Raw genomic sequence first — 24,341 nt, 5'->3', positions numbered from 1 at the left:
CGCCCGTTCCCCAGACCTGAATCCAATTGAGCACATCTGGGACATCATGTCTCGCTCCATCCACCAACGCCACGTTGCACCACAGACTGTCCAGGAGTTGGCGGATGCTTTAGTCCAGGTCTGGGAGGAGATCCCTCAGGAGACCATCCGCCACCTCATCAGGAGCATGTCCAGGCGTTGTAGGGACATCATACAGGCACATGGAGGCCACACACACTACTGAGCCTCATTTTGACTTGTTTTTAGGACATTACATCAAAGTTGGATCGGCCTGTAGTGTGGTTTTCCACTTTGATTTTGAGTGTGACACCAAATCCAGACCTCCATGGGTTGATAAATTTGATTTTCATTGATAATTTGTGTGATTTTGTTGTCAGCACATTCAACTATGTAAAGAAAGGAGTATTTAATGAGATTATTTCATTCATTCAGATCTAGGATGTGTTATTTTAGTGTTCCCTTAATTCTTTTGAGCAGTGTATTAATGTGACAGTTCTGTCGCGGTACTTGAATTTGAAAAACTTTTTTCACCAATAACTTTCTCTATGACCACTCATTTTTAAACACACATTAAAGCACAGTACGGAGCTCTCTCACTAATTACAAACCTAAATTAGTTTTGCTGTCTGTGTGTGAAGACAAGTGCATCATTAAATATTAATTTTAAGTCGCTTGGCAATACAGGCATTTATACTGGACATTCACGTGGGAATCATGCCTCAGATGAGCTGCTCCGATATAAACAACAACAAAGTGGAACATGGAAATACAACACAGCCGGATCCGGTGGACATTTAGTCAAAATACCTGATATGTAACATGCAGTATAGGTGTGGTAAATGTCAAAATATGCAGCAGCATCTTCAGCTATATGTCCAGCTTCGAGAACATTCAACCTAAAATGAACCATTGTGAACTGACTTTTAAAATTAAAAGCTCCGACGCGACAAGGAACTACTGTACCTCCTGGGGTTGCCAAAGTTAGCCATTTTGTAATTCTAAAAAAAGTGTTTAAATAAAGTAAAATTACTACATTAACAATTTAGTAAAGTAGTAAACAACAAATTACTACATAGTCTCCCCCAGAGGATTGTACAGCAGGGGTGATAACCCATCTAAAACCTGATACACATCATCCCATGATGAATGTAATTAGATGATGGCCTAAACAATGACCACACCCACTGAATAAGTGGCTTTTGCTGTGTGATATAGCACCTCCTTTTCCCTGACAAAAATGGCATTATATTTCATAGAAGTCTATATTAGTTTTATGATGTTTGCCTGTTGTAATTCTTGATGTTCATGTCCCTGCAAATGAAGAGATACAAGAAGTAAGTTTCCAGACAGTTAATTTATCTTCAGTTTACATCCTTCTGTTCCTTCAGAGAGTCGCTGATAGCCGTAGGAATAAAATACGTAGGTACTTAGGACTGATCCTTTACTATTTTACAAACATCACCATCAGATATTTAAAATGCACTGGATGCCATATGAACGGCCGCAAGACGTCCTCGTCGCTATTTACCTGTTTTCATGTAAAATACAGGATACTTTCACTTCTTCCAGTCTTTAAAAGTCCTTCAAATGAAACAATCAGAGAAAGAAGAATTACCTCTTTGCTTAAACTGAGTACAAATCCTGTTTGCACTCAGCGTCATAACCTGTGATAATGTGTCACGCTTTCTTTGAGTTCACAAGCTTAAATGTTCAGGAACCACGGCCTTTGAGTCCTGCTGTTCAAAAATAGAATAAGCATAACTTCCTGTTGCAGATTACAAGCAGCTACATTCAGACGAGTTTTACTTAGTGTGTTTGTATTTCAGAGGACTCGATGGAGGAGAGTTTTGATGAGGACGCCTACTACGAGAAGTTGGGGACGAGGCCGGCGCTAGATGCTGAGGCTCTGGGCAGCTCGTACCAGCGGATGGTGGAGCTTTTCTACCTCTGCACAGAGGAAGACCCCAGGAAGAGACCCTCAGCCTCCCAGATCGTCCAGGCTTTAGAGAGCAACGCCCCGCTGGATAAAACGCCCAGTGAGGTGATAGTGATTGACTGATTTACACAACCAATTCTCCATTTTCATCTTAGAGGTGCAAGTTAGGAATATTTAGGATTCAGACTATACTTTATTTTAGAGATTGCAGACCATATGAACACAACCTGAATTCCTGCTAGTTCATCCTATTTACTAGTTTATCTGGGAGGATCTTTTGTACTCATTAATATATAAACTATATACGCTTCAGGAAAACCATGTTGAGGACATAGTTCGCCTAGACGCAGAAAATATCAGTTGAATAGAATGATTGAGCTCCAAACGCTCACTGTAATCCCTATACTGTACATCTTTATCTGTCATTTATTTGGATGTTGTCTTTGTATTTTCTTTTTCCTCCCCATGTATGTCAACTTTTATTGTCTAAATGTTTTTACATTCTTTACCTCTTGATTTTTCGTGAGTGTGTTTGTTTCTGCACTTGTATAAACTTTGTTTCTTGGTCACTCAAGCTATCCTGTTTTTATTTGATCTATTTCTGCTGATGTTTCAGTGGTTATAACTGTAGGTTTAGTGGTAGATTTAAGTCTGAAATGTTTTCTAAATAAAATTGGGAACATTAAGAACTGTAGAAGTGTTATTTGTAAATCTATTAGCATGTAGTACCCCCAGATCATCTCCTGGCATAAAAACAAAATTCAAGAATAAAGAAACCAGATGCTAAAATAGAAATGCTATTACAGTAACTTGCAATAAGCTTGGGATGGGTAGAAGTCATTTTAAAAGCTTAAAGATTGATTTAGTTTCTTTTTAAGCAAGAGAAACAAACAGTCGCTATTCCATATACTGTGCTGTTGAGACCTGCAATCATCTAGTAAGGTTAGGTTTTGTAGTATACAAAAGGCCATTCTCTAATAAGACATTATCCTATGTAAGTTGTAGTTAAAGGAATAGCCTAGAAACAGCTAGCCTAGCTCTGTCAGAAAGTAACAAATCCCAACCTCTAACAACCTCACTGTCCAAGAAATAGTCCTGCATGCAACCCCCTGTAAAACCACAAATGTTAACACTGTTTTACTTATAATGCTACGTTAATACTTGTTTTGTGCTCGACTACTTTTGTTACCTTTAGACAGAGCCAGGCTAGTCTTTATGCTACGCTAACCAGCTGCTAACTCCATCTTCACCATACAGACATGAGTGGTGTCAATATTTTCATCGTACTCTTGGCAAGAAGGGGAGTAAGTGCATCTACCAAAATGTCAAACTATTTAAAAGCTTTCAGTTTTGTTTGCAGTTCAAGTTGCACAGATGATAGCCCCTCATCTTAAAGCAACAACATAATGATGTACTTCTATTTTAAGTTAACGGTAAACATACAGTCTTTGAAACATTTAAGAAACATGATTAGGATCATAAAACAAATGCAATATGTTTAATTTACAAAGTGGAGTGCCCAAAACAATGATGGCATCCACTTTTCAAAAAAAAAAATAAAAATAAAAAAAGAGCTGGTAGAATGAAGGAAAAAAATAGGAACATTTAAATGAACATATCAAGACGCTACCAGTTGTCTTTGCAAAAGTAAAAATTATAAACAAGTCCTCCAATTCAAGATGAATCAAAGCAAGCAAAGTGGGTATATTCAGATTTGTGAAATACTTTCAGTCACTGTAGTTTCAAACCCAATATAAACATCTGAATAGAAAGCACTGCTAATATACACACACAACATTCAACAGTTAATTAGGCAGTACTGAATATAAATACTGAGTGACAACAGGTGTATCATCAACCTTTAAAACCTTTAGACCTTAATCCTGGACAAAGAATGAAATATAATTATACAACTGAAACTTAAACACTCCTCAATACAAACTAAAGTCTGGCCTAGTCAACATACAAACCTTGAACAGTTATGGCTTTGCATACGAGGATCTGGTGATCTGTGATACTTCCGTTACATTTTTTCCCCAAGTTCATGCAATGAAGTTGTAAACTAGGAAGGTTGGCGTGTTGCTGTACTTTGTTGCGAACAGTTTGCCATCAGGTGTCGGGTCAGAGAAGGCGATTTCTTCCTTTGTTAGATGACTGCCGTACATGAAGGTGCTCCTGAACAAAAACAAACATGGAAACGTCATTATTGGGGAGGAGAAAGAAGAATAACACTGGCTCCAACACTTTTTGATGTCCTGAATGCTTTTGCAAAGTTCAGTCTAGTAATTGAAGGTGAAGAAGTTTCTATTTGGGCAAGTGAACATGAAACTAAAATGTATGCTTTATTCAAAGTGTTACTTTTAAAAACAGAAAAAGTTTCAAGGGTTAGGACTACTTTGGTTGAGCAAATTTACATCAGGTCAACATCCATCTCCGGTCGAGAGCGCCAGTTTGGTGCCACTGGCTATTAGTCATATACAAACTGTATGTGAAATGGTGTAAATAAGGATATTTATAGGGGTCTTTCAGTTATATCGGTTAAAACATTTGTAGTCATCAGTTTGCTTGCTTTCTTCCAAGATCTCAACAATGTGAATATCGGTAAGAAGAGAATAAGATTTTGTCGAGTGCGACATTGTACCTGACGGTGTCGAGCATGCGGGTTGCGATGCCCTGTCGTCTGGCCAGACTGAAGACCCAGATCCGACTGATCCCACACAGAGCTTGTTCTGGGACAGTGGAGCAGCACCAGGCTCTGTGCCGCTCCATGAAGTCGTCCTTCGTCATGTCTTTGTGTTGATCCGGCTGCTCGAGGACTCTGTAAGCCTGCAGGGATGGAAAAAAACAAGTAATGATCCCATCAGCATAAACAAGCACAGTTTCCTGCCGAGTGTCGACATAAACAATACCTACAAGCCCAAGTAACTCATGACAGTTCATGAGGTAATAGGGTTGTTTTAGCTCCAAGTAAACACAAAGTATTCACATTAATTTTATTTTAATGTTTGCTTTCAACAGAAAGCAACTACTTTATAAACAGTTCACAGCTTTTGTACTTTATTTGCAACAGTTATTCATACTGCATATCGAACAATATGATCAATCGGTGTGATCTGCTGAACTGAATCAGACATGCGTTTCCTGTCGCCATTCATTTAGATACTAGATGGTCTCAGTTGGTTCACTCTTTAAATAGGCCTTAGCTGTAAGAATTTGTACCTCTGTTTTCTCTGAAGCGTAATATATATTTCATAGTAAATATATTAACTTCTTCTGATGTTAATTAAGGTGATCTTTACTGCAGGCAAAGTGAGGTGAATCCACTATAAAATGCTGCCAAGTAAAAATGCAACATGTACATCCCCATCCCTACCTGACGTATAGGTTCAGCGACGAGACATCCCACCACCATGCGCTCTGTGTTGATGAAGAGGTAGGTCTTGGCCTGTGAGGGTCTGCTCAGAGTCATCTGCTGGAAACCCAACTCATTGTCCGCTAGACGCCGCACATCCTCAGCCTGAAACCAATCACACAAACACATTGTGAGGAAGAAAGATTTAAGTCCAAGTTTGGGCACCTGTAACAAGCAACAACGGGCTGGTGTCTCTCACAACACATCAAATATGAAACAACAAAACAGTGATATGTTTGACTGACTTCAAATTTCAGGCAAGCTGAACAGATTTTTACAGACTAAAGTGGCGACATATTTTATAAATTTTATATATTTTATATTTTGACGTCCGAAGCAGCAACTACTTCACTTACTGAATGAATCACCAACTGGTTCACGGTCCAGTCACGTGATTCACTGGCACTGCCTCGATCGTCTCGAAAGCTTTGAGTGTTTGTGCGCCCAATCTACATTCACCCCCTGTCATAGTTACACAAGCACATCCAACCTGTGCCATATTTCCCAGCACGCTCTCCTCAATAACAAAATACATGCATTCATCAATCTTTATTTGAACATGATGTTCAGTCTTAATGTGTGTGCATCAAAGAATTTTCAAAGTAAATCCAAGGGTGATAAAGCAAAGATGCTTTATAACTAATGGTCTTTTCTACAAAAGTAAAGTAGTTTCTCCAGCACTGCTCATCGAGGGGCGTGCGTGTGTGTGTGTAATTAAAAGCCTCCTATCCACCAGCTAGCCTGTCTAATTTGCCTGCAGCCTTGAACTTTGCCAGGAGAGGTCACTGTAACTGAAGTTTCGAGTAATGAAACCATTTTCGAAACAATTGGCTCAGGTGGTTCGGTGCTTCACAAAAGCTTAATTTGCCGATCACTATATGAAACACATGCACCGAGAAGCTGAAGTGCAAACCCACACCTTTTTGACGGCATATTTGGGATCATCTGGCATGACTAGGAGAATTTTTCCATCCCAGAACTCGGACACCACCCGCTCCTTCTTCCAGCCCTGGAAACACAACAGAGAGAAGAAGCTGCAGATACAAGCCAAAAGCTCAGAGCAAACTCACCTCCCCGTGAAACAAACTTTTGCCAGCAGCCTTGGCAGAAGATCTCAGCAAAATACTTCATAAAAAGAGTCAGTAAATCATTTCAGTGGCTAAAGTAAATTACCATCATAGGAATCAGGATGCTGATCAGGATTAGTACCGGTCTATTTACTCTTAACAAAAGGTAGCTTTTCTGTGATAAACACCAACTAAATCCATTTTGTATTTTCTTTCATCAGCCTGCTCAACCCATCTTGAACAACTGTTTTGTTTGTCTACTTGCAATGATGGTTCTCTGTGTCGCTGACTACTCGCACATGATGTGGTTTCATAACTTCACTATCTGTGCACTTATTTTTATGTTGGAGTCTCCATTCTAGATAGTTCAGGGAGACTGAAGGAAGGAGGTTTTACCACAAATTTGATGGCGTCGAGGAAGCGCTGGTGGAACTGGGTGTGTTGAAAATTGTCCTCTGGATTGTCTGCGCTGTACACCATCCCACATGAGCTGCAGGTCGTCGCTCCAAACTGCTTCTGGCCTGCGTCCTAGAGGAGAACACACACAGGAAGACAAAGGTCCAGTAAAAGAAGGGAAACTGACAAACGTTCACCAACAAATAACAAAACCTGGTGTGACTTAATTAGAATTTCCAATCTTCCAGCCTACTTTTTGCACACACTGTAGTTGGCGTTAGAATTATAGCAAGATATTGAGCATTGGCACAAAAAACAAATCAGCTTCAATCTAAACTACAACTACACTGTTTTCCTCACCGCTCCATGTTTTAATATAGTTTTATATCACCTGCAGGAATTTAAAAATGCATTTGTGAACGCTGCTCTGTGCGCCTCTACATGTGGGACTGAAACAGGAGGTCTACATTTGTGTAAATAATATTTGCCAGCAGAATACAAGATATTCAGTACATCAGTATTTGAAGTTCTCAGTCTCAAACAGAGCTTAACCGCATCACGTGACATCTTTCAGTAACAACAAATATTACCAGAACTACAACAGATGATTGCAGATAAACTTTTAATATCCAGGAAATCAGCCAGCTACACTGCAAGAACCCTGAACTATAAATTAAAACAACCTGCTGTTTTATGTTGTATTTAATTTAATGTTGAATAGGGCGCCTTCGTTTTTTTTAATAAAATATGCAGCACGGTGATAATTGTCATTTTCTTTAATCGTATATTAGAAGTCTTACAATACATTGCTTGAGACAGCAGAAGGCACGGTACACATGCACGTGATCAGGATGATCCCAACTCTGCCTCATTCTGAATCAGGAAAACTCAGAATGAATAAAAATATCTTCAGAAGCCTTCAAAATGTGATAAATGCTAGCCTCGAGTATCCGCCAACATCTAGCACTCTGCACATCAGAATATAAATATTAACTTACGATGATGAGCTGGTCGTCATCCTGCTTCTCTTTCCTCCAGCGAGCAGGTCGCTCTTTGGTCGAGGTAGAAGTCTGGAGTGACGTTAACTGTCCGGAGGGGGTGCTGCAGGACGCTGGTGGCTGCAGAGCTTTTCTCAACCTGTAAAGGACAGCAAACAACAAAACATACTGTAGAGTTGACCGGGTTAATGAAAGAGACTTTGACATGGCATTCAAAGTGGCTGAAGTAAGTTTTAATTTGTTTATTTTTGCCATAACTTATCCCAGATTACATAAAAAGGAAAGACAACGGGAGAGATGATTTAGCTGCATTTTCACACCAGTGCCATCGTTGTTTCTAAATGTTGAACTTTTCATTGCTCATCCTTTTGCTTCTCATCTTCCGGTCATCCACTCTCTGCTTTTGCAGGAATCTCAAAGCTTATCCTCTGTATATGCTGGAAAATACAGAGCCAACTTTCCTCCCTGTGCCATGTTAACTGTTGATAATTAAACAGACCGTCTTACCTCTTGGAAGCAGAGCCAAAGATGGGATACACTGCTGCAGATTCTGTGGAGAAAGTAAAGAACTATAAAAAAATAATAAAGCCTTCATGGAACACGAGGACTTTTTTAAACAACTTTTAAAATAAAGAGAGTGGACTAAAAGCTGCTGAAATCCGATGGATTTGATGTGTGCTAGTCAGTGTCTTAGCTACAGTTGCATTGTTGAACTGGATTACTGGTGTCTGTACCTTTGGGCGAGCTGGCAGCAGCACTGGTGGGACTTATATCACTCAGGTCAAAGAGGGGCTCAGAGCCGTCATCAGTCAGAGAAACATCCTGCAGGAAGGAAAGTTGAATATTATGAGCACCATAAGCAGAAATTATGGTTCTCTGAATAATTAGAGATCAACTACCTTTATTCAGCCACAATTGTCTAGTAATGATTAAAAGCTGCAGCTGAAGTTGGGCTATCGTACACCGAAGTGAGATAATAAAGTTTTGAACGTATGAAGGATCAGAAAAAAAGAAAACCGCCACAGCGATATCTATGAACATTATACTTCTGCTGTACCAGAGTACTAAGGGATACCGCTGTGGAAGCAGGACTTGGTGTCGGGGTCCTTGTCAACACAATCGTCAGCTCCTTGGTAATCCCGTATTTCTCTTTCAACATTTTAGGAGAGCTGCAGGAAGAAGATGACGGTCACTGACTTTGGTATACAACATTTCAGCCAAGAACATAGAACCGTACACAGGACAACAAAACTTTTAAACGTGGCAAAATAAATATGGTAAGTTGGCCATGTTTGTTCTCTTCAAATGTAGAATGAACAATTTCTTCTCATTTAGAATTAAGAAGAAATAAAGGTGATACAATAAAGCACCTTAATGGCTTTGGCGTTTCAGGCTGTTCATTAACAGAGTCCATCCAGTCGGTCGGATCAAACTTTGCTCTCTGTTTGGCGCCCGACTTGTTCACTTCTGTCTCAACCAGCTGGTTGTCAGTCTGCAGGAAACAACCAGGACAAAATACTATGTTATGTTAACAAGACAATATTTGCTCCTGAAAAAAAAGATGAAGATTACCACTGTAAGTGCTCTGGGACGTGACTTTAACTTGTGCACGACTCAAGTCAACCATTAATATAATCAGATGTGGCATGAGTTGTCATCAGTCACTATAATATTAAGAAAAGCAAATAAATGCTGAAATTTAAAACATCCCCCTTTCGAGGTCAATGATGTTTTCACAAAGCAAAGATTTACTCACTATTTTTTAACTCCTTAAAATGGCCAAGACAAAAATTAAAACAATTCTACTTGTTGGGAAGTGCTAAAAAATAAAATACTGGTCCCACATTTACATTAAATAACATTTTATGTTACCTTTTCAAACGTATCAAAGCAGAAGAAAAACACAATAAATATTAAACTCTGCGTCTTCAAAACGGTTTAATAGGCAGTTATGCCGCAGCTAATGACATGACAGCATATGTTGTCATAACAACACAATAAGCTTTGCAATGCATGGACAGATTGGACAAGTTAAAGAAAGCTTGAATAAATGCTGATACAAGTCTCACAGGACATGAATCTGAGATTACCAACCAAACTAAAATCTGACCGAACATGACTCCGCTAACGGCTTAACGAACAGGGTTTGGCTGCTTGTGGAAGATAGAGATCTATTCCCTGCAGTACTGCATGGTCCCAACATCATATATACTAAGACATTTGCCGAGACTTTTCTGTAAGCTGCAAGTCCTTTGAAACACTCAAAACCTCAGCACTAAAAAGGGAAGGACTTTGGGAATTTCAGTGGGCAATCCAGCTTTGCCTGCGAGTTCACTTGATAATTTGAAAAAAGTGTGTGAACAGCACTGCTTAACGTCACGTTCTGGCTGGGGCACAATTCAAAGTTAACAAGTAAACAATATTAAGAGATGGTGTAAAATGTTAAACATATTGGTGACAACTTAATCTCTGACCTGCAGAGTATAAACAAACACAACGGCTCCACCTCACCTCTTGGGGATGTTTCTGCTGCTGGTTCATCACCGGGGCGGGTGGTAGCTGCTGCTGCTTCTCACTCTTCGTCTGCGGCAGGACGGCTTTGCTTTTCACTGGACCTGAAGCCGGCCTGGTTGAGGATTTTGGAGCAGATTTCTTGTACATGGATGTAGGTTTCTTCCCTGTACTGAAGAAAGCAGCTCCAACAAAGATCTTCGGTTTAGGCTTCAGGCTGCTGAAAGTGATGGTGATGGCTTTCTTGGACTCTGCTGGCTTGGTGCTGGCGGCGGAAGCAGCGGTTGTAGCGGAGGCCGGTTTAGCAGTGAAACTGTTGAATTAAATAATGTAAAGATTGCAGAAACAAAAAGGTAAATTATAACTAAAACTGCACTTATGATGAAAAACACATGATGTCTAGACATAGAACGGGGTTTCAGAAAGCTGCAGCGGCACCAACAAAACAGCTGTAGCTGGACTATAACTTATTTGGAAACAAACCTGCTATTAAGTTTAGGCAGCTTGATCGCCTTGACACCCATCTTCCCCGCGTTACCAAATCCTGCAGCCACCTTTCGCGGCTTGCTGCTTCCTTTAACATTCTTCTTCTTTTTCTCCTGGGGAGGGGGGGGAGGAAGAGTAGGAGGAGGAGATGGCATAGACTCCTTTATCGCCTTCCTCTCTAATGGAGTCAGATAGATGGGCTTCTTCTTCCCGTAGAAGGAGCTTGTAACCATGGATGGTTTGAACGTAGATTTACGGGGTGATTTGGCTGGAGAGTCTAGAAGCAAAACATGGATACGCAAACAAAGACTTGAGAGAAAGTATGTGTGGAAAAAAGGAGGAAGATAAGTAATTTGCAGCATGTCCTAACTGCATCTTCCAGGGGAAGAACCCTCCACTTCAAACCTAAAAACATATTTTTAAACACTGACTGATCCAAAGCATACTTTTCACTAGCCCACCCTACCTGTTGGTCTGCATGGGGATTTCTGTGGTGAGGCACAGTTCTCCTTGTCCAGAAGATTGACTGGCTTCTTCCTGGGCGATCTCCTCTTCACGGGGGACATCGCCTCGCTCACCCCCTTCTTAGCCGGGTGACTGGAGTCAAAGTTAAATAAGAGGATCAGTCACAGGGAGAACCAAGTGCTGCAGGAGTTTGTCTTGCCTTACATTAAAAAAAAATAAAAAAAGAGAGTCTAAATTTGGCTAACTTTTGACTTAAATCTGGCCCAATCTGGTCAAAGAATAAGTAAATAAAATTACAAAATCTGACTAATTTTTCAATACTAGCTTACAGTTATTGAGTTTTCTATCATCTCTTCTATAGAAACGTTTGTCAGGATTGTGGTTCAATACCTAGCGCTGTTTGTTACATCCCAACCACAAATAGAAGTACATTTTGAGAATAAACTCTCAATGATTAAACCCAGTGTGTTCACAACTCACCTGTCAGAGTCCAGAGAGGAGAGCTTTCTCTTTCTGGTAGTGGTTGGCATCATTTTCACAAACCCTTACCTCCACACACACACACACACACACACACACACACACACACACACACACTGTAACATTAGCAGGTCTTCAAGGTTAACAGGTTAACATAAAATATCAGCATTTCAGCTTTAAAATGTTACTTACTCTCATTTTTAAACTTCAATTACATTTATCCACAAACATAATTGTAATTTCACAATTTACTGTAATACTGAACACAAGAAAATAGGTAAGTAATTTAGTCTTAAAAGACTTAAGTTTGAATTATATACTGTTAAGTAGCGCTACGGATACTGGATACTGATCAGCCTTCTCAATTTACTAACACGACGCCGAATTTCATCGTGTCCATGCACAAATGTAAAATTATCTCGACATTAGCTAATGTTAGCTTAGCGTTAATTTACATGTAAGCTAACGAAGCGCTTATTTAACTTAACAGCTAAAGTCGAGATCAATGGATAATTGGCGGGATGATTCACACAAAACTGACTCAATACAAACTAGCTGGCGTTTTGTTATCGATCAACAGTTTCTTGATCTAAGACGAACGTTTTTCCTGTTTGTCCGCGTTTTTTTTTCAGCTAATAAATAAATCTGCCTTAAACATAATGCAGTTCTGTCTGACGGGCGGACGCTTCCTAACGTAACGTCAACGTAAATAAATAAGACATTTGTGAGAGAAACGTATCAAACACGTATAATGAAACTTACCGGACAAGCTTCTGTCGAGCTGCACAAAACAATAAATGTTGGTTTGAGTTGCAGGCGGATCTCCTGCTTCTTCTGCCCGCGTTTCTTCTATGTGTTTTGAACAGCGCGCGCTAGTCTCTAAAAAAAATTGCACAACCAGATGGGACCGGAACCGGAAACTACATTTTCTTAATCGAGTTAATAAAGTAAAAGCATGGAGGGACTTCTGGCCCTTGCCTTCAAAATAAAGCATCCTTTTTTCAGTAAACGGCACTTTACCAGTGAGCCTTTATGTTGTCGTCTCCCTTGAAAAAGAGATAATATTTCAATGGGCTTCTTCTGGTTAAATAAAAGTAACAACAAATTATGCTAAAGCAAACGTACTATTCTATTTTTCCTCCTTATGTGAGGAGATATGAATAACTTGGATGGGAAGTAGACAGTTATTTTTCACAGTTCTTTTTAGAGAGTTTTTTGAATTTACTGCAGGAAAGATTATATCTGGTGAAATTGATTTCACGCTGTATATCTCATCCTTTATTTATTGATTAATGGAGTTTTTTCCCTCACCTATTTAGTCACTTCCTTGTTTATTGGAGGTTTTCTAGTATCATCAAATTTGTTGAACCTATCACTTAAATTTCTATAAGATACTAATATTTATATTGCATTATTATTATTACTGTATAGTTTTATTATTACTACTAACAATAGTACATGTTTGGAGAGTGTACAACAAGTACAAGTTTGTACGAATATATACTTTATGTGTGTATGCATGCATGCATATGGGTATACAATGTATTTAATTTGACTTATTTCATTACAATTTTCCTTTCAAAAAAGGTTTAATTTCACTAGCTGTGAAGTTGACTACCTCGAAGGTTTGTTGAAAACAGAAAAATAAAATGAAAACTATTAAAAACAAATTGGAAACGTGCCAACTGTATAGATAAAATCTTTCTTGGTGCTTGGTTTCAACTATATTTTTATAGCAAATACAGAGGTGATTCATTTCAGATGTTCTGAGGACTCAACAGAATTATTTGCACACATACAAGGAACTCAACCCCGGGTTCAAGTTGTTATCAATGTACTAACACACAGAAGAATTTACAGGAAGATAGAAATATACACTATACAGCTAAAAACAAGCTCAATCTAACATTCACTAGAAATATTAAAAAAGTAATCCAAAAGTAATTAAATGTAATAAGTTACATTACTTTGATAAAGTAATTAAAATACTTACCCATCTATTACATTGAAATTAACTTAAGGAGTCCCTGAAGTCCCATGACAAGACATTTTTTATCTTCTGCGCACAAATTTTTATCGTGTGTTTACTAGTTATTATCTTGAGGGGAAACGATAATTATCTTGTGGGAACAAGTTGTTAAGTTAATAATTTATAATAATTATTTAGTGCACACAAGATAAAAGATGTCATCTTATGGGACTTCAGGAGATCTGCAGTAAAATGTAATCTGTAACCTATTACAACTATCCCAACAATGTCAAGCTGCCCAGGGACTGACATTTGGCTAACTCTGACACATTTACATCATATTGATGTCATTTGATGTGTGTTGTCCCTGATAAATAAACTCTAGCTGGGTAAACAACTGTCAAAAGCATACAAAGAGGAATACCCCAAGTCTAAACATCCAGAGGGACGGTGGCAAATGCATGGAACGTAAAAGCTTTTATTTTGTAAACCAGATGTGAGTAGTTCCGGTCTGGCTCATGCTAACTGTCTGTAGCTTGATGGAGCTAGCTAACAACTTCCCGGGTCAACTTGTACATGCGAGAAGTGACAGCAGCAGCGATCAGCGGGCAAACAGCTGGTTATTCATTGTCTTCATAATCAGTGGGTTTGCTTTCAAACTTCTTCATCTTTGAGTGGCGAGTTTTAATTCCCGTAAAATGGTGTTTTACTTCACAAGTGCCGGTGAGTGAAGCAACAGCACGGCTAACGGCAGCGTTAGCTCGTACCTGTTAGCCTGGTTAGCTCATAAGAAAGTTCTTTGTGCTTTTATGTGTTTTCTGCCAGTTTATATATTACTATTTCCTCGTGTAACTATACATGTTTGTGGTTTATCTATCAGTGGTGAACCCCCACTACACAATCTACATGGGAAAAGACAAATACGAAAGTAAGTTTGTTATCTTTGTGTCACAGACAAACGCCCATTTTCACACACTTAAGTTACTGCGTTTTGTAAACTATTCGACTTCTGCTGTCTCTCTCGTTTGTATTGATATCTGTCATAAATGATGCTACATCTTAACTTGTTGGGATTGTTTTCGCAGATGAGGATCTAATTAAGTATGGATGGCCTGAAGACATCTGGTGAGACTTGTTTTGCTACTGTTTAATAGATAAAATAATATAATCTGTCAGCACGATTAGTAGGAATATCAATCTGAATTACAATAGCAAAAAACCAGAAAACTGTGAAATGTGTGTTTTTATGTTGCCATATGTTGCTTTTATGTAAAGCGTTGTTCTTGAAATGTGTTATACAAATAAACTTGTCTTCCAAGAGTTGATGATGTTTTGTTGTTTGAACTAAACAACTGTGTTTTCTTTTTCACGTCCAGGTTTCATGTGGACAAACTGTCTTCGGCTCACGTTTATCTGAGACTGCCAAAGGTGAGGAGTAAGCACCGTGTACCTGAAACACTGACATTTAAGTACACGATCATGGCTTTAGTCCTCATTATCTGATAGTACAGAATTGAGATTGGCTATATTGAACACACTGATTGTTTTTGCTTTATTTACTACAGATTTAAGTTTCCTTTATTTTTGCTAAATTTACATGTAGCCTAGCCTAGGGCAAAACAGCAAAAATGAGACAACACTGATGATCTATTTTGTGTTTATGGTTTAGCCCTTGAACACAGAAGACATTTCACAGAACCGCCTTCAGGGTGTGCTGTTGCTTTCAGCAAAGATCACATTGATTCAGGATTTTGTATTTACAAATACAAATGGGGATTATGCACCACATTTCTTGCAGTTTGTCCTCAAAGTCATTCAGAGTGTTGCACTTGTTTGTACGCGCACAAAGTGACAGAAGTAGTTTGTAGAGAATGATAAAGAGCTTGAAAGAGAACCCTGCATAGCCCATCACTGCATACAGAAAGACGGGATTTTCACATTGTTGGTTTCAGTAAGTTGCCAAATTGTCAGACGCTGCCCCCCAATACTGACGTCGGAAAAGTGTGTGGGGGAAGGTGATACTGTTCAATGACCAACCAAGCACTTAGTTTGCTCTGTGCGTGTCTTTTCTAGGGTCACACAATAGCTGATATCCCCCCGGAGGTGCTGATAGACTGTGCACAGCTGGTGAAAAACAACAGCATCCAAGGTAACGATCTGCTTCCTGATGATGTCATATCATTTGTATGATTTCTGTGATTGGGATCAGGTATCAGTCATGAGCACAGGGTTTCAGAATGAGCTCTCTGTGATCTTGGTGTGGTTAAAACAGCTGATCGAAGTGCATCCTGCTCTTTTCTGCTGGCTGTTGTTCGGTGTGTATTAAAGCAAACTATGTTGTGTGCTGTCAGGCTGCAAGATGAACAACATCAATGTGGTTTACACACCGTGGTCAAACCTGAAGAAAACCGGAGACATGGACGTAGGACAGATCGGCTTCCATCGACAGAAAGAGGTCAGCAGTGGATAATGGGTATAACGTGTATAAAACAGAGTTTGATTAAACCTGATGAAGGCTTCATGTTCACTCTGATGGATTATTTCTCAAGTTGTTTTTTTAGACTTGTATATAAATGAACAACAGCAATGAGCTTCATCATGAGTCTCATCGCTGGCAGATCATCAGTTAAGGTGTGTCATGCTTGCTCTGTGTTTTCACAGGTAAAGATCGTGTCGGTGGAGAGGAAGATCAACGAGATCATAAACCGTCTGGAGAAAACTAAAGAAGAACGGCTCCCTGACCTGGCGGCGGAGAAAGAGTCGAGAGACAGAGAGGAGAGGAATGAGAAGAAAGCTCAGCTCCAAGACCTGAAGAAGAAAGAGAAGGACGAGCAGAAGAGGAAAAAAGAGATGGAGGAACTCAAGTAGGTCCACAACCCTGTGACATTGTTTTAGTGAAGTGGGACTGAACTAAATAATAGAAAATCTCAGTCTTGCAGAAAGTTTACAGTGATTTATATTCCTCCATAAGTAACTATTGGTCTGTAAGTAGTCTTAATCTCTTCAGCTTCAGCTTCAAGTTTTGATTTTATAAATACAACCCCACTTCCAATGAAGTTGGGACGTTTTTGTAAAACGTAAATCCAGAAAATGTGCATTTGCAAATCCTTTTCAAACCTATATTCAATTGGATACACTACAAAGACCAGATATTTAATGTTCAAACTGATGAACTTTATTGTTATTTGCAAATATTTACTCACTTTGAATTTGATGCCTGCAACACGTTCCAAAAAAGCTGGGACAGGGGCAACAAAAGACTGGGAAAGTTGAGGAATGCTCAAAAAACACCTGTTTGGAACGTTCCACAGGTGAACAGGTTAATTGGAAACGGGTGAGTGTCATGATTGGGTATAAAAGGAGCATCAGTGAAACGCTCAGTCATTCACAAGCAAGGACGGGGTGAGGTTCACCACTTTGTGAACAACTGCGTGAACAAATAGCCCAACAGTTTAAGAACTCTGCACGTAAGCGGCAAGGCTGAAAACCAACATTGAATGCCCATGACCTTTGATCCCTCAGGAGGCACTGTATTTAAAACCGACATCAATGTATAAAGGATATTACCACATGGGCTCAAGAACATTTCAGAAAACCATTGTCAGTTAATACAGGTCGTTGCTACATCAACAAGTACAAGTCCACATTTCAAATTGTTTTTGGAAATTATTTTTATGAAGTCCTTCATGTTTATTAATTTGTAATGTTTTTGTTTCTCTCTCCAGGAACTACACGTCATTGATGAAGAGTGAAAATATGAAGACTAATGAGGTGAGCACAGACAGCTTTATTTTGTAAGAGTCAGGGTTAGAATAATTTTTTAGTATGAGGTAGACTGATGAAACCGATGTTCCACAATGAAAACATATTTAGGTTGTGGACGAGCTTTACAAGATTTACAAGAGTTATTGGATTATACAGAGGCACAGTGGCCTGACTCTACTTCACCTGGTAAAAGAAAAGTATTTGACGCCAGCTCTGGTCATGTTCACCACATTAACTTGTGCTTCTCTGTCTGCCGTTTGCAGGACGGCTACGATTCAGACGACTTCATGTAAGCGGTGAACACCAGGCAGAGTACAGACAGAATCCTCCTCCACCTTTCAGATCTGCTGTCAGGATGTTCCCCTGCTGCTTTTTCTTGCTGCACCTCTGCACTGACATTGGAGAGAAAGAAATAAAAAAAGACAAATGGCTACCTTTTTTGCTTTTGGACACTTGGAGCAGAAAGGGAGCCAATGAAGGACAGCGCTGGGTCTTATTCCACACTTGCTGATTGGTTCAGACACTTGCCACCAAACCAAGCTAACCTCCTCATCAATGGACGACACTGTGGGAGAAACACAGGACATGAAGAATGCTGATGTTCATTTTGAGGCGGGGGAAACACTCAAGTAGCAGAACTGTGTTTGATTGGGTTTTCACTTCCATGTCGACAGATCGTGATGTTTGTTAAAATGAGTGTGTGGGTGTTTAATAACCCTTTGAACCCTTCTGCTCACTTTCTTCATGTTGTCATTTCTCTGCATGCCAGATTTTATTGAATACAATTCAGTGTATGTATTAAAATCACTTATGTTGACAAGCCCTTTTATATTCTTTTGTAAAGCACCACAAACCAGTTCCAGCCACTATCATTCAACTGCAGCACCATAGTGATTGGAGTAAAGGGTGACACAGTTTACAATGATGAAATACAGAGAGGAGGAACAATCAAATGTTTGGCGTTTCTGCTAGAAATAAATGACTTTAGCAACTAAAAAAGCACACAAAATTTGAAACACAGTTAAGAGCCAGCAAGTGGACCTCGAGTAAAGATGAAAACGGCTAGTGCTTTCACCTGTTCAATACTGGACCTGAACAACTGAGGAATGTGACGGCCGCATCAGTTTAGACCTGCAGATGTATGTGTCTAATCTAATGTCATATCTATCGCTTTTGATGCTTACCTACTCTTCCCAGTATTCAGCAGATAAATACAATGATTTAATTAACAATGGCTAAAAAAAATACTGCACTATTTGGGTTGTAGGGTTTTTGCCCTGTTGATTAACAAACCTTCACTATAGAGTCTGCGGGTCTAAAATGCTGATGCTGGTACTTAACCTTTCTTTTAAGCGAGGTGCTTTGCATGCCAGTTGTTTCCTGTGACAACATCATACTAACTTCTGAGGTAATATCTGTATTTTAGTGTGTTTACTTTCAGTGCCAAGATGTTTTGTTTCTGGTCTCCAATGTTGAAAATCTGAATCGTATTACTGAAATGATGATAATAAATCAGGATTCCTGTAAAGCGTATAGCAGAATATATGGTCAGGATTTGATAATGAGTTGTGGAAAGTATATTGCGACGTCTTGACATTTTACGGATAAATGTTTGTCTTGAACATCTGAACTGTAGCTTTGTTATTATGAATAAATATGCTGCCATTTGGAATTAAATACAACACTTTCCCCTTTTTTTTTATAAACTTTTTAAAAATGTATATAAATATCTATAATCAATGGACAAATAACTAGACTTCAATTTGTGTGCATATTTCTGGGCCTTAGTATTGTCAGCTGATTTTGTTTGTAAATTAATGAGGGCACTTGATACAACCATATAGGTTAATTTAAATTACTGTAATGCTCTTTTTATTCAATTCAATTCAAAAATCCTTCATTAATCCCACAATGGGGAAATTCACTGTGTTACAGCAGCAGCAGGGCATAGTGTAAAATGTACGAGAACAAACCAACAATAAATGATATAAGTAAGGAGAATAATTGTATATCTAAATAAATAAAGTATATCTAATTGTAAATCTACAGTATTGCACGGTCACATTATCGCATGGTTCAATAATACTTTTCTCCTAAAGACAATCCTAAAAGAAATGAGCTAGAAAATAAATAAAATAATGTTTTATTAAATACTAGCCATTCCATCTACCAACCAAGCAATATTAATGTAGACATGTAAATAAATAAACTTTTATTTGTAGTACATGAATATGCACTTATTTAAATGCTGCTTGTTGTCCATTATATGCTTATTGAATGTTTTTTTTAACCAACGTAAAGTGACCTTGAGTGTTATTATATTAATATGAATATTGTATATTTTGTTATACACACTGACTTGACTTTAAATGCAAGTCAAAACACATCTTGCTTTATGAAAATAAATCACAAAATGTAGTTTTTCCTGAAGACATACAGTTAAAAACATGCTGTGTACTGGCCCAGGATTAGCATTTCTACTTTACTGGTATTATGAGGCTCAGCATTATTAATTAGAGGACATTCTCCAGAGGTTTTGTTGTTAATATATTATAGATTTCAGTTCCCCTGATCCAAGATGACAATAACAGCATGATAACATCCATTGTAAGGGTGGCCACATTTCTTTGTAATATTTCGGTCTTTGTATGTAAACAAATGTAGGTAACATTCACTGTAGAAGTGCAGCGTTGCGCCCATGAAACGTGTGTCGTCTCTGATGTGAAGAAGAAATAACTTGGAGGATGCGGGCATCGATCCCGCTACCTCTCGCATGCTAAGCGAGCGCTCTACCATTTGAGCTAATCCCCCGTGATGCACAGTAGTTCGTGACGTAGCGATATATACGGAAGTAAACATACACAGGACAAGCGTAAACAAACAAGCAGGGGGTACAAAAAGAGTGGTAAATAATAACATACAAAACAAGGGAGCAAAGGAGCACCACAGACACAAACTAACAATCAACTATTAAAGACTCACATACATACAATAATTTAACAGCATTTTTGGAAAATGTGATAGATCTGCTTTCTAATTATTTTGAAAGGTCAATATTTAAAACAGGAAAAAGAGGTCTAATTAATTCACACTCATAAATATATAATCTGGCAAATATAATATAAATATATTATTGTAATCAGAAATTCGCAATAATTCTTTATTTAGAAAATAAAACTCATTAAAGAATATTTTAAATTTTTACGCATGGTTGTGTTGTGTTAGAGGGCCGAGAAAAGAAACAATGAAAAAGAAAAAATGCTACATTGGAGGATGCGGGCATCGATCCCGCTACCTCTCGCATGCTAAGCGAGCGCTCTACCATTTGAGCTAATCCCCCCCTCTTTCACGCAGTGTACCCGGACTTCAAGTGAGATTGGGTTCCGGGTCCCTACCTCTTTAATTATTCAGGATCCAAATGCATCCCTTCCTCTCTACAACAGACCCAAATCAGTTTTGCCGATTATGCATCCACCTCTGCAGTTTGTTTTCAGATCCTTGAGACACTTGACACACTGGTAACAATAGCTTGCAACAAATGATAAATGAAGATGCTTTGAGAAAGGTTTATTTGCACAACAAGAAAACATGCAATTCAATGTAAATATCTAAGAAACAAATGACTCATTGTCCAAGACAGTAACTTAAGTAAAAAAAACAAAAAAAAAACAAGCTGCTGATTACTGCATTGTATTCCATTATATTTTTATATTTTGAATTGTCACCTGCCACCTGAATTTTGTAATATTACCGTTTTTGTTTTATTAATGCCTTATATTACTGCCTTACAGCTAAAAGCAATACATTACTGTAACTGCATTACTTCTCTCTCTCTCTCTCTCTATATATATATATATATATATATATATATATATATCTGAATCAGATTCAGAATCAGAAGGAGCTTTATTGCCAAGTAGTGTTTTACACATACGAGGAATTTGCTGTGGTGATAAGGTGCTACATGTAGACAAACATACAGTCAACATAAATAAATGTGGAAATATATAAATATGGAATTGAAGAACAACGTTGCAGATATATACATTGCAACCAGTACAGTGCATTATTCTGGGTCTGTGCCGTGCAGAAGTAACGCAGCGGAAGAGAATATTGTGTACATATAAATATATAAACTCAAAAATCAACAACAAATATGTGCGACGTGCCAGGTCTGAGCCCGACACGAGATAAAACAGCATTTACATGTGCAGACATTTGTATCGTTTGCAAGGGGGGAGTGTCAGTGGGGGACCCGGGCCTTCTTAATGAGGCTAGTTGCAGACAGGAAGAAGCTGTTTTTGTGGCGAGAGGTTTTGGTCCTGATGGACCGCAGCCTCCTGCCAGAGGGGAGAGTCTGAAACAGTTTGTGTCCAAGGTGGGAGGAGTCAGCTGCAATCTTTCCTGCTCGCCTCAGAGTCCTCGAGGCGTACAGGTCCAGAAGAGAAGGAAGATTGCAGCCAATCACCTTCTCTGCAGAGCGAATGATACGCTGCAGCCTGCCTTTGTCCCTGGCAGTGGCAGCAGCGTACCAGATGGTGATGGAGGAAGTGAGGATGAACTTAATGATGGCGGTGTAGAATTGCACCATCATTGTCTTTGGCAGGCGGAACTTCATCAGCTGCCGCAGGAAGTGCATCCTCTGCTGGGCCTTCTTGGTGATGGAGGTGATGTTCAGCTCCCACTTGAGTTCCTGGGAGATGATGGTGCCACAAACAGGATCCTGGCATAGGTTCCTGGGGAGTCCAGGTGCTGGAGGATGTAGTGAAGGGCCATGTTTACTGCATCATCTACAGCCCTTTTGGCTCTGTAGGTGAACTGCAGGGGATCCAGGAGTGGGTCTGTCATGGATTTTAGGTGGGACAACACAAGGCGTTCAAAGGACTTCATAACCACAGAGGTCAGGGTGACGGGTCTGTAGTCGTTTAGTCCAGTGGTCCTTGGTTTCTTGGGGACAGGGATGATGGTGGAGGCTTTGAAGCAGGCTGGCACATGGCATGTCTCCAGTGAGGTGTTAAAAATGTCTGTGAACACCAGAGACAGCTGATCAGCACAGTGGATGGGGAGACAGAGTCCGGCCCAGCTGCTTTGCGGGGTTTCTGCCTCCTGAAAAGACGTTGACTGTCTGTGATGGAGAGAGGAGGGGAGGGGATGGAGTTGGCCAGCTCTGAGGAGGGAGGGGGAGAAGTGGTGGACCAAGGCTGAAGCTGAACGGAGGAGTCATGGGGGATGGTGTCCGATTGACTCTCAAAGCGGCAGTAGAACTGGTTCAGCTCATTTGCCAGGCAAGAATTGTTTATGGAGTGGAGGACTTTGGGTTTATAGTTTGTGATCTGTCTGAACCCCCTCCAGACAGAAGTGGTGTCATTTGCAGAGAACTGGTTCTTTAGTCTCTCTGAGTACAGTCGTTTAGCTGCTCACACCTCCTTGCTAAACCTGTACTTCACCACTCCTAAATGCCTCCTCCTTTTCCAACCTTAGCTGTCTGAGTTTAGCTGTGAACCAGGGTTTGTCATTGCTATAACTCACCCTGGTCCGTGTTAGAATGCAGCTGTCCTCACAGAAGCTGCTGTAGGACGTCTACATCTATTTTTATGGCAATATGGATAAAATTATAACTTTATGGGCTAAGGTCCAGATCCGACTGGTTACAGACAAACTCTTATTGTCTATCCCTTCGATAGCTCAGTTGGTAGAGTGGAGGACTGTAGAGGAAAAACACAAGACATCCTTAGGTCGCTGGTTCAAATCCGGCTCGAAGGAGGTAACATTTTTGACTTAACAATGCTGTTTTTCCATTACCAGTACCACCAGTTTTCCATTACAGCTCTGTGAGCGGGCGGCTGGCCGGCCTCACACGCTCCTCCCGCGGGTTGGCACAGGCTTCCTCCATAGACTGTATATAAAAAGGTTTCCTCGCCTCCGAAGTAGGTATATATTGTAAATATTTTGGAAACAAACACACAACGTATTATAGATACAATATAAATATGTATATATTATATTATGTTATTGCAGAAAAAACTATATTACAGAAACCTTGCTTTCAGCATATGTAACATTCCAAAAATTATAAATAAGACCATTGCACAAAAAATAAATAACTATACACAAACTTGAATGCACTATGCAAAATGTTTAGCAAATGTTCTACAGCCTTACTCGCCTTGCCTTTCTAGCCGCAGTCATCTATGATATCATCATAAGACAGCTGTTGTGAGACCACATGATTTATGCTAATGACTGAAAGTCCACTGAGACGTTCTTGAGCCATTGTAGATCTCAGGTAGTTTTTAATCATTTTGAGCTTAGAGAAGCTCCTTTCAGCAGCAGCGACTGTCACAGGTAGAGTGGCAGAGATTCTCAGAGCGACCCACATATTGGGGAAAATTTCCATCAGCTTCTTCTCGTGCAGGAAAGTCAGGAGCTCAATGTTTGTCATAATTTTTGATGGCAGATGTGGAAAGTTTAGCAAGTTTTTTACATTGTAAAACAATAAATAATATATATCCCTCTAATGAGTTTGTAAAGAAAAGATTCAAGTTTGAGGTAGACAATTGTCATATCTGCAACATTTATGTTGAAACAACTGAACACCTGTTTTATGAATGTCAAATGGCTCAGAATTTATGGAAATCTCTTCACAGCATGTTGTCCTCCAGATCTATAAACATAGATTTCTTTTCCTATCAAAATATTCAGATGGGTGTAATTCTACAAAATAAAAATGATGAATTTTTGGTCAATAATCTAATTATAGCTACAAAATATTATATACATAAATGTCGATTTGCCAAGTCCTCCCCCACATGGTCTGCATTTAAAAATGAACTTTTGCTGTTTCAAAACTGTCTTA

The 24,341-nt window shown here is 39.3% G+C and overlaps 2 protein-coding genes and 3 non-coding genes across 8 annotated transcripts; 2 read left to right on the top strand and 3 right to left on the bottom strand.

Annotated features, from left to right (window-relative positions):
* Nucleotides 1–3,406: 3,406 nt before the first annotated feature.
* Nucleotides 3,407–12,648, bottom strand: esco2 (establishment of sister chromatid cohesion N-acetyltransferase 2). Of its 3 annotated transcripts, none has more exons than XM_046061107.1 (15): nucleotides 12,514–12,648; nucleotides 11,752–11,820; nucleotides 11,273–11,403; nucleotides 10,804–11,083; nucleotides 10,321–10,633; nucleotides 9,180–9,301; nucleotides 8,867–8,978; nucleotides 8,544–8,631; nucleotides 8,317–8,359; nucleotides 7,810–7,948; nucleotides 6,812–6,943; nucleotides 6,268–6,357; nucleotides 5,310–5,453; nucleotides 4,578–4,762; nucleotides 3,407–4,111 (listed from the first exon to the last, which is right to left on the bottom strand). In XM_046061107.1, exons 2-15 carry the CDS (start codon nucleotides 11,802–11,804, stop codon nucleotides 3,979–3,981), a joined length of 1,965 nt encoding a protein of 654 aa, XP_045917063.1. In that variant the 5' UTR covers nucleotides 11,805–11,820; nucleotides 12,514–12,648; the 3' UTR covers nucleotides 3,407–3,978. The 3 variants fall into 3 exon arrangements, with proteins under 3 accessions (XP_045917063.1, XP_045917065.1, XP_045917064.1); XM_046061109.1 differs by having other exon boundaries at nucleotides 8,885–8,978; XM_046061108.1 differs by lacking the exon at nucleotides 12,514–12,648 and adding an exon at nucleotides 11,944–11,962.
* A 1,597-nt stretch (nucleotides 12,649–14,245) lies between these two features.
* ccdc25 (coiled-coil domain containing 25) lies at nucleotides 14,246–18,305 on the top strand. 2 transcript variants are annotated; one of them, XM_046061312.1, is made up of 9 exons: nucleotides 14,246–14,362; nucleotides 14,601–14,648; nucleotides 14,806–14,845; nucleotides 15,097–15,148; nucleotides 15,794–15,869; nucleotides 16,072–16,175; nucleotides 16,382–16,584; nucleotides 17,446–17,491; nucleotides 17,749–18,305. In XM_046061312.1, the coding sequence occupies exons 1-9, from the start codon at nucleotides 14,260–14,262 to the stop codon at nucleotides 17,776–17,778; spliced, it is 702 nt and encodes a 233-aa protein (XP_045917268.1). In that variant the 5' UTR covers nucleotides 14,246–14,259; the 3' UTR covers nucleotides 17,779–18,305. The 2 variants fall into 2 exon arrangements, with proteins under 2 accessions (XP_045917268.1, XP_045917269.1); XM_046061313.1 differs by having other exon boundaries at nucleotides 14,263–14,443.
* Nucleotides 18,306–20,223: 1,918 nt separating this feature from the next.
* On the bottom strand, nucleotides 20,224–20,296 carry trnaa-agc. Its single transcript has one exon. It is a non-coding gene; the product is annotated as a tRNA-Ala (tRNA).
* A 456-nt stretch (nucleotides 20,297–20,752) lies between these two features.
* trnaa-agc lies at nucleotides 20,753–20,825 on the bottom strand. The gene has a single exon. It is a non-coding gene; the product is annotated as a tRNA-Ala (tRNA).
* A 2,334-nt stretch (nucleotides 20,826–23,159) lies between these two features.
* trnay-gua lies at nucleotides 23,160–23,248 on the top strand. Its single transcript is given in 2 exon segments — nucleotides 23,160–23,196; nucleotides 23,213–23,248. It is a non-coding gene; the product is annotated as a tRNA-Tyr (tRNA).
* Nucleotides 23,249–24,341: the final 1,093 nt, after the last annotated feature.

This window comes from Micropterus dolomieu, linkage group LG10 (assembly GCF_021292245.1).
Source record: "Micropterus dolomieu isolate WLL.071019.BEF.003 ecotype Adirondacks linkage group LG10, ASM2129224v1, whole genome shotgun sequence".
NCBI lineage: Eukaryota > Metazoa > Chordata > Actinopteri > Centrarchiformes > Centrarchidae > Micropterus > Micropterus dolomieu.
This window is presented reverse-complemented; position numbering and strand designations above follow the sequence as displayed.

Coding starts and splice junctions, on each gene's coding strand:
- esco2 (XM_046061107.1), bottom strand. CDS start 11,804: ATGATGCCAACCACTACCAGAAAGAGAAAGCTCTCCTCTCTGGACTCT. Junction 11,404..11,751: donor TCCTCTCTGGACTCTGACAG/GTGAGTTGTGAA, acceptor CTTTGACTCCAG/TCACCCGGCTAAGAAGGGGG. Junction 6,358..6,811: donor TCGACGCCATCAAATTTGTG/GTAAAACCTCCT, acceptor TTGTGTTTCCAG/GGCTGGAAGAAGGAGCGGGT.
- ccdc25 (XM_046061312.1), top strand. CDS start 14,260: ATGGAGCTAGCTAACAACTTCCCGGGTCAACTTGTACATGCGAGAAGT. Junction 14,649..14,805: donor GGGAAAAGACAAATACGAAA/GTAAGTTTGTTA, acceptor TTGTTTTCGCAG/ATGAGGATCTAATTAAGTAT. Junction 17,492..17,748: donor AAAATATGAAGACTAATGAG/GTGAGCACAGAC, acceptor TGCCGTTTGCAG/GACGGCTACGATTCAGACGA.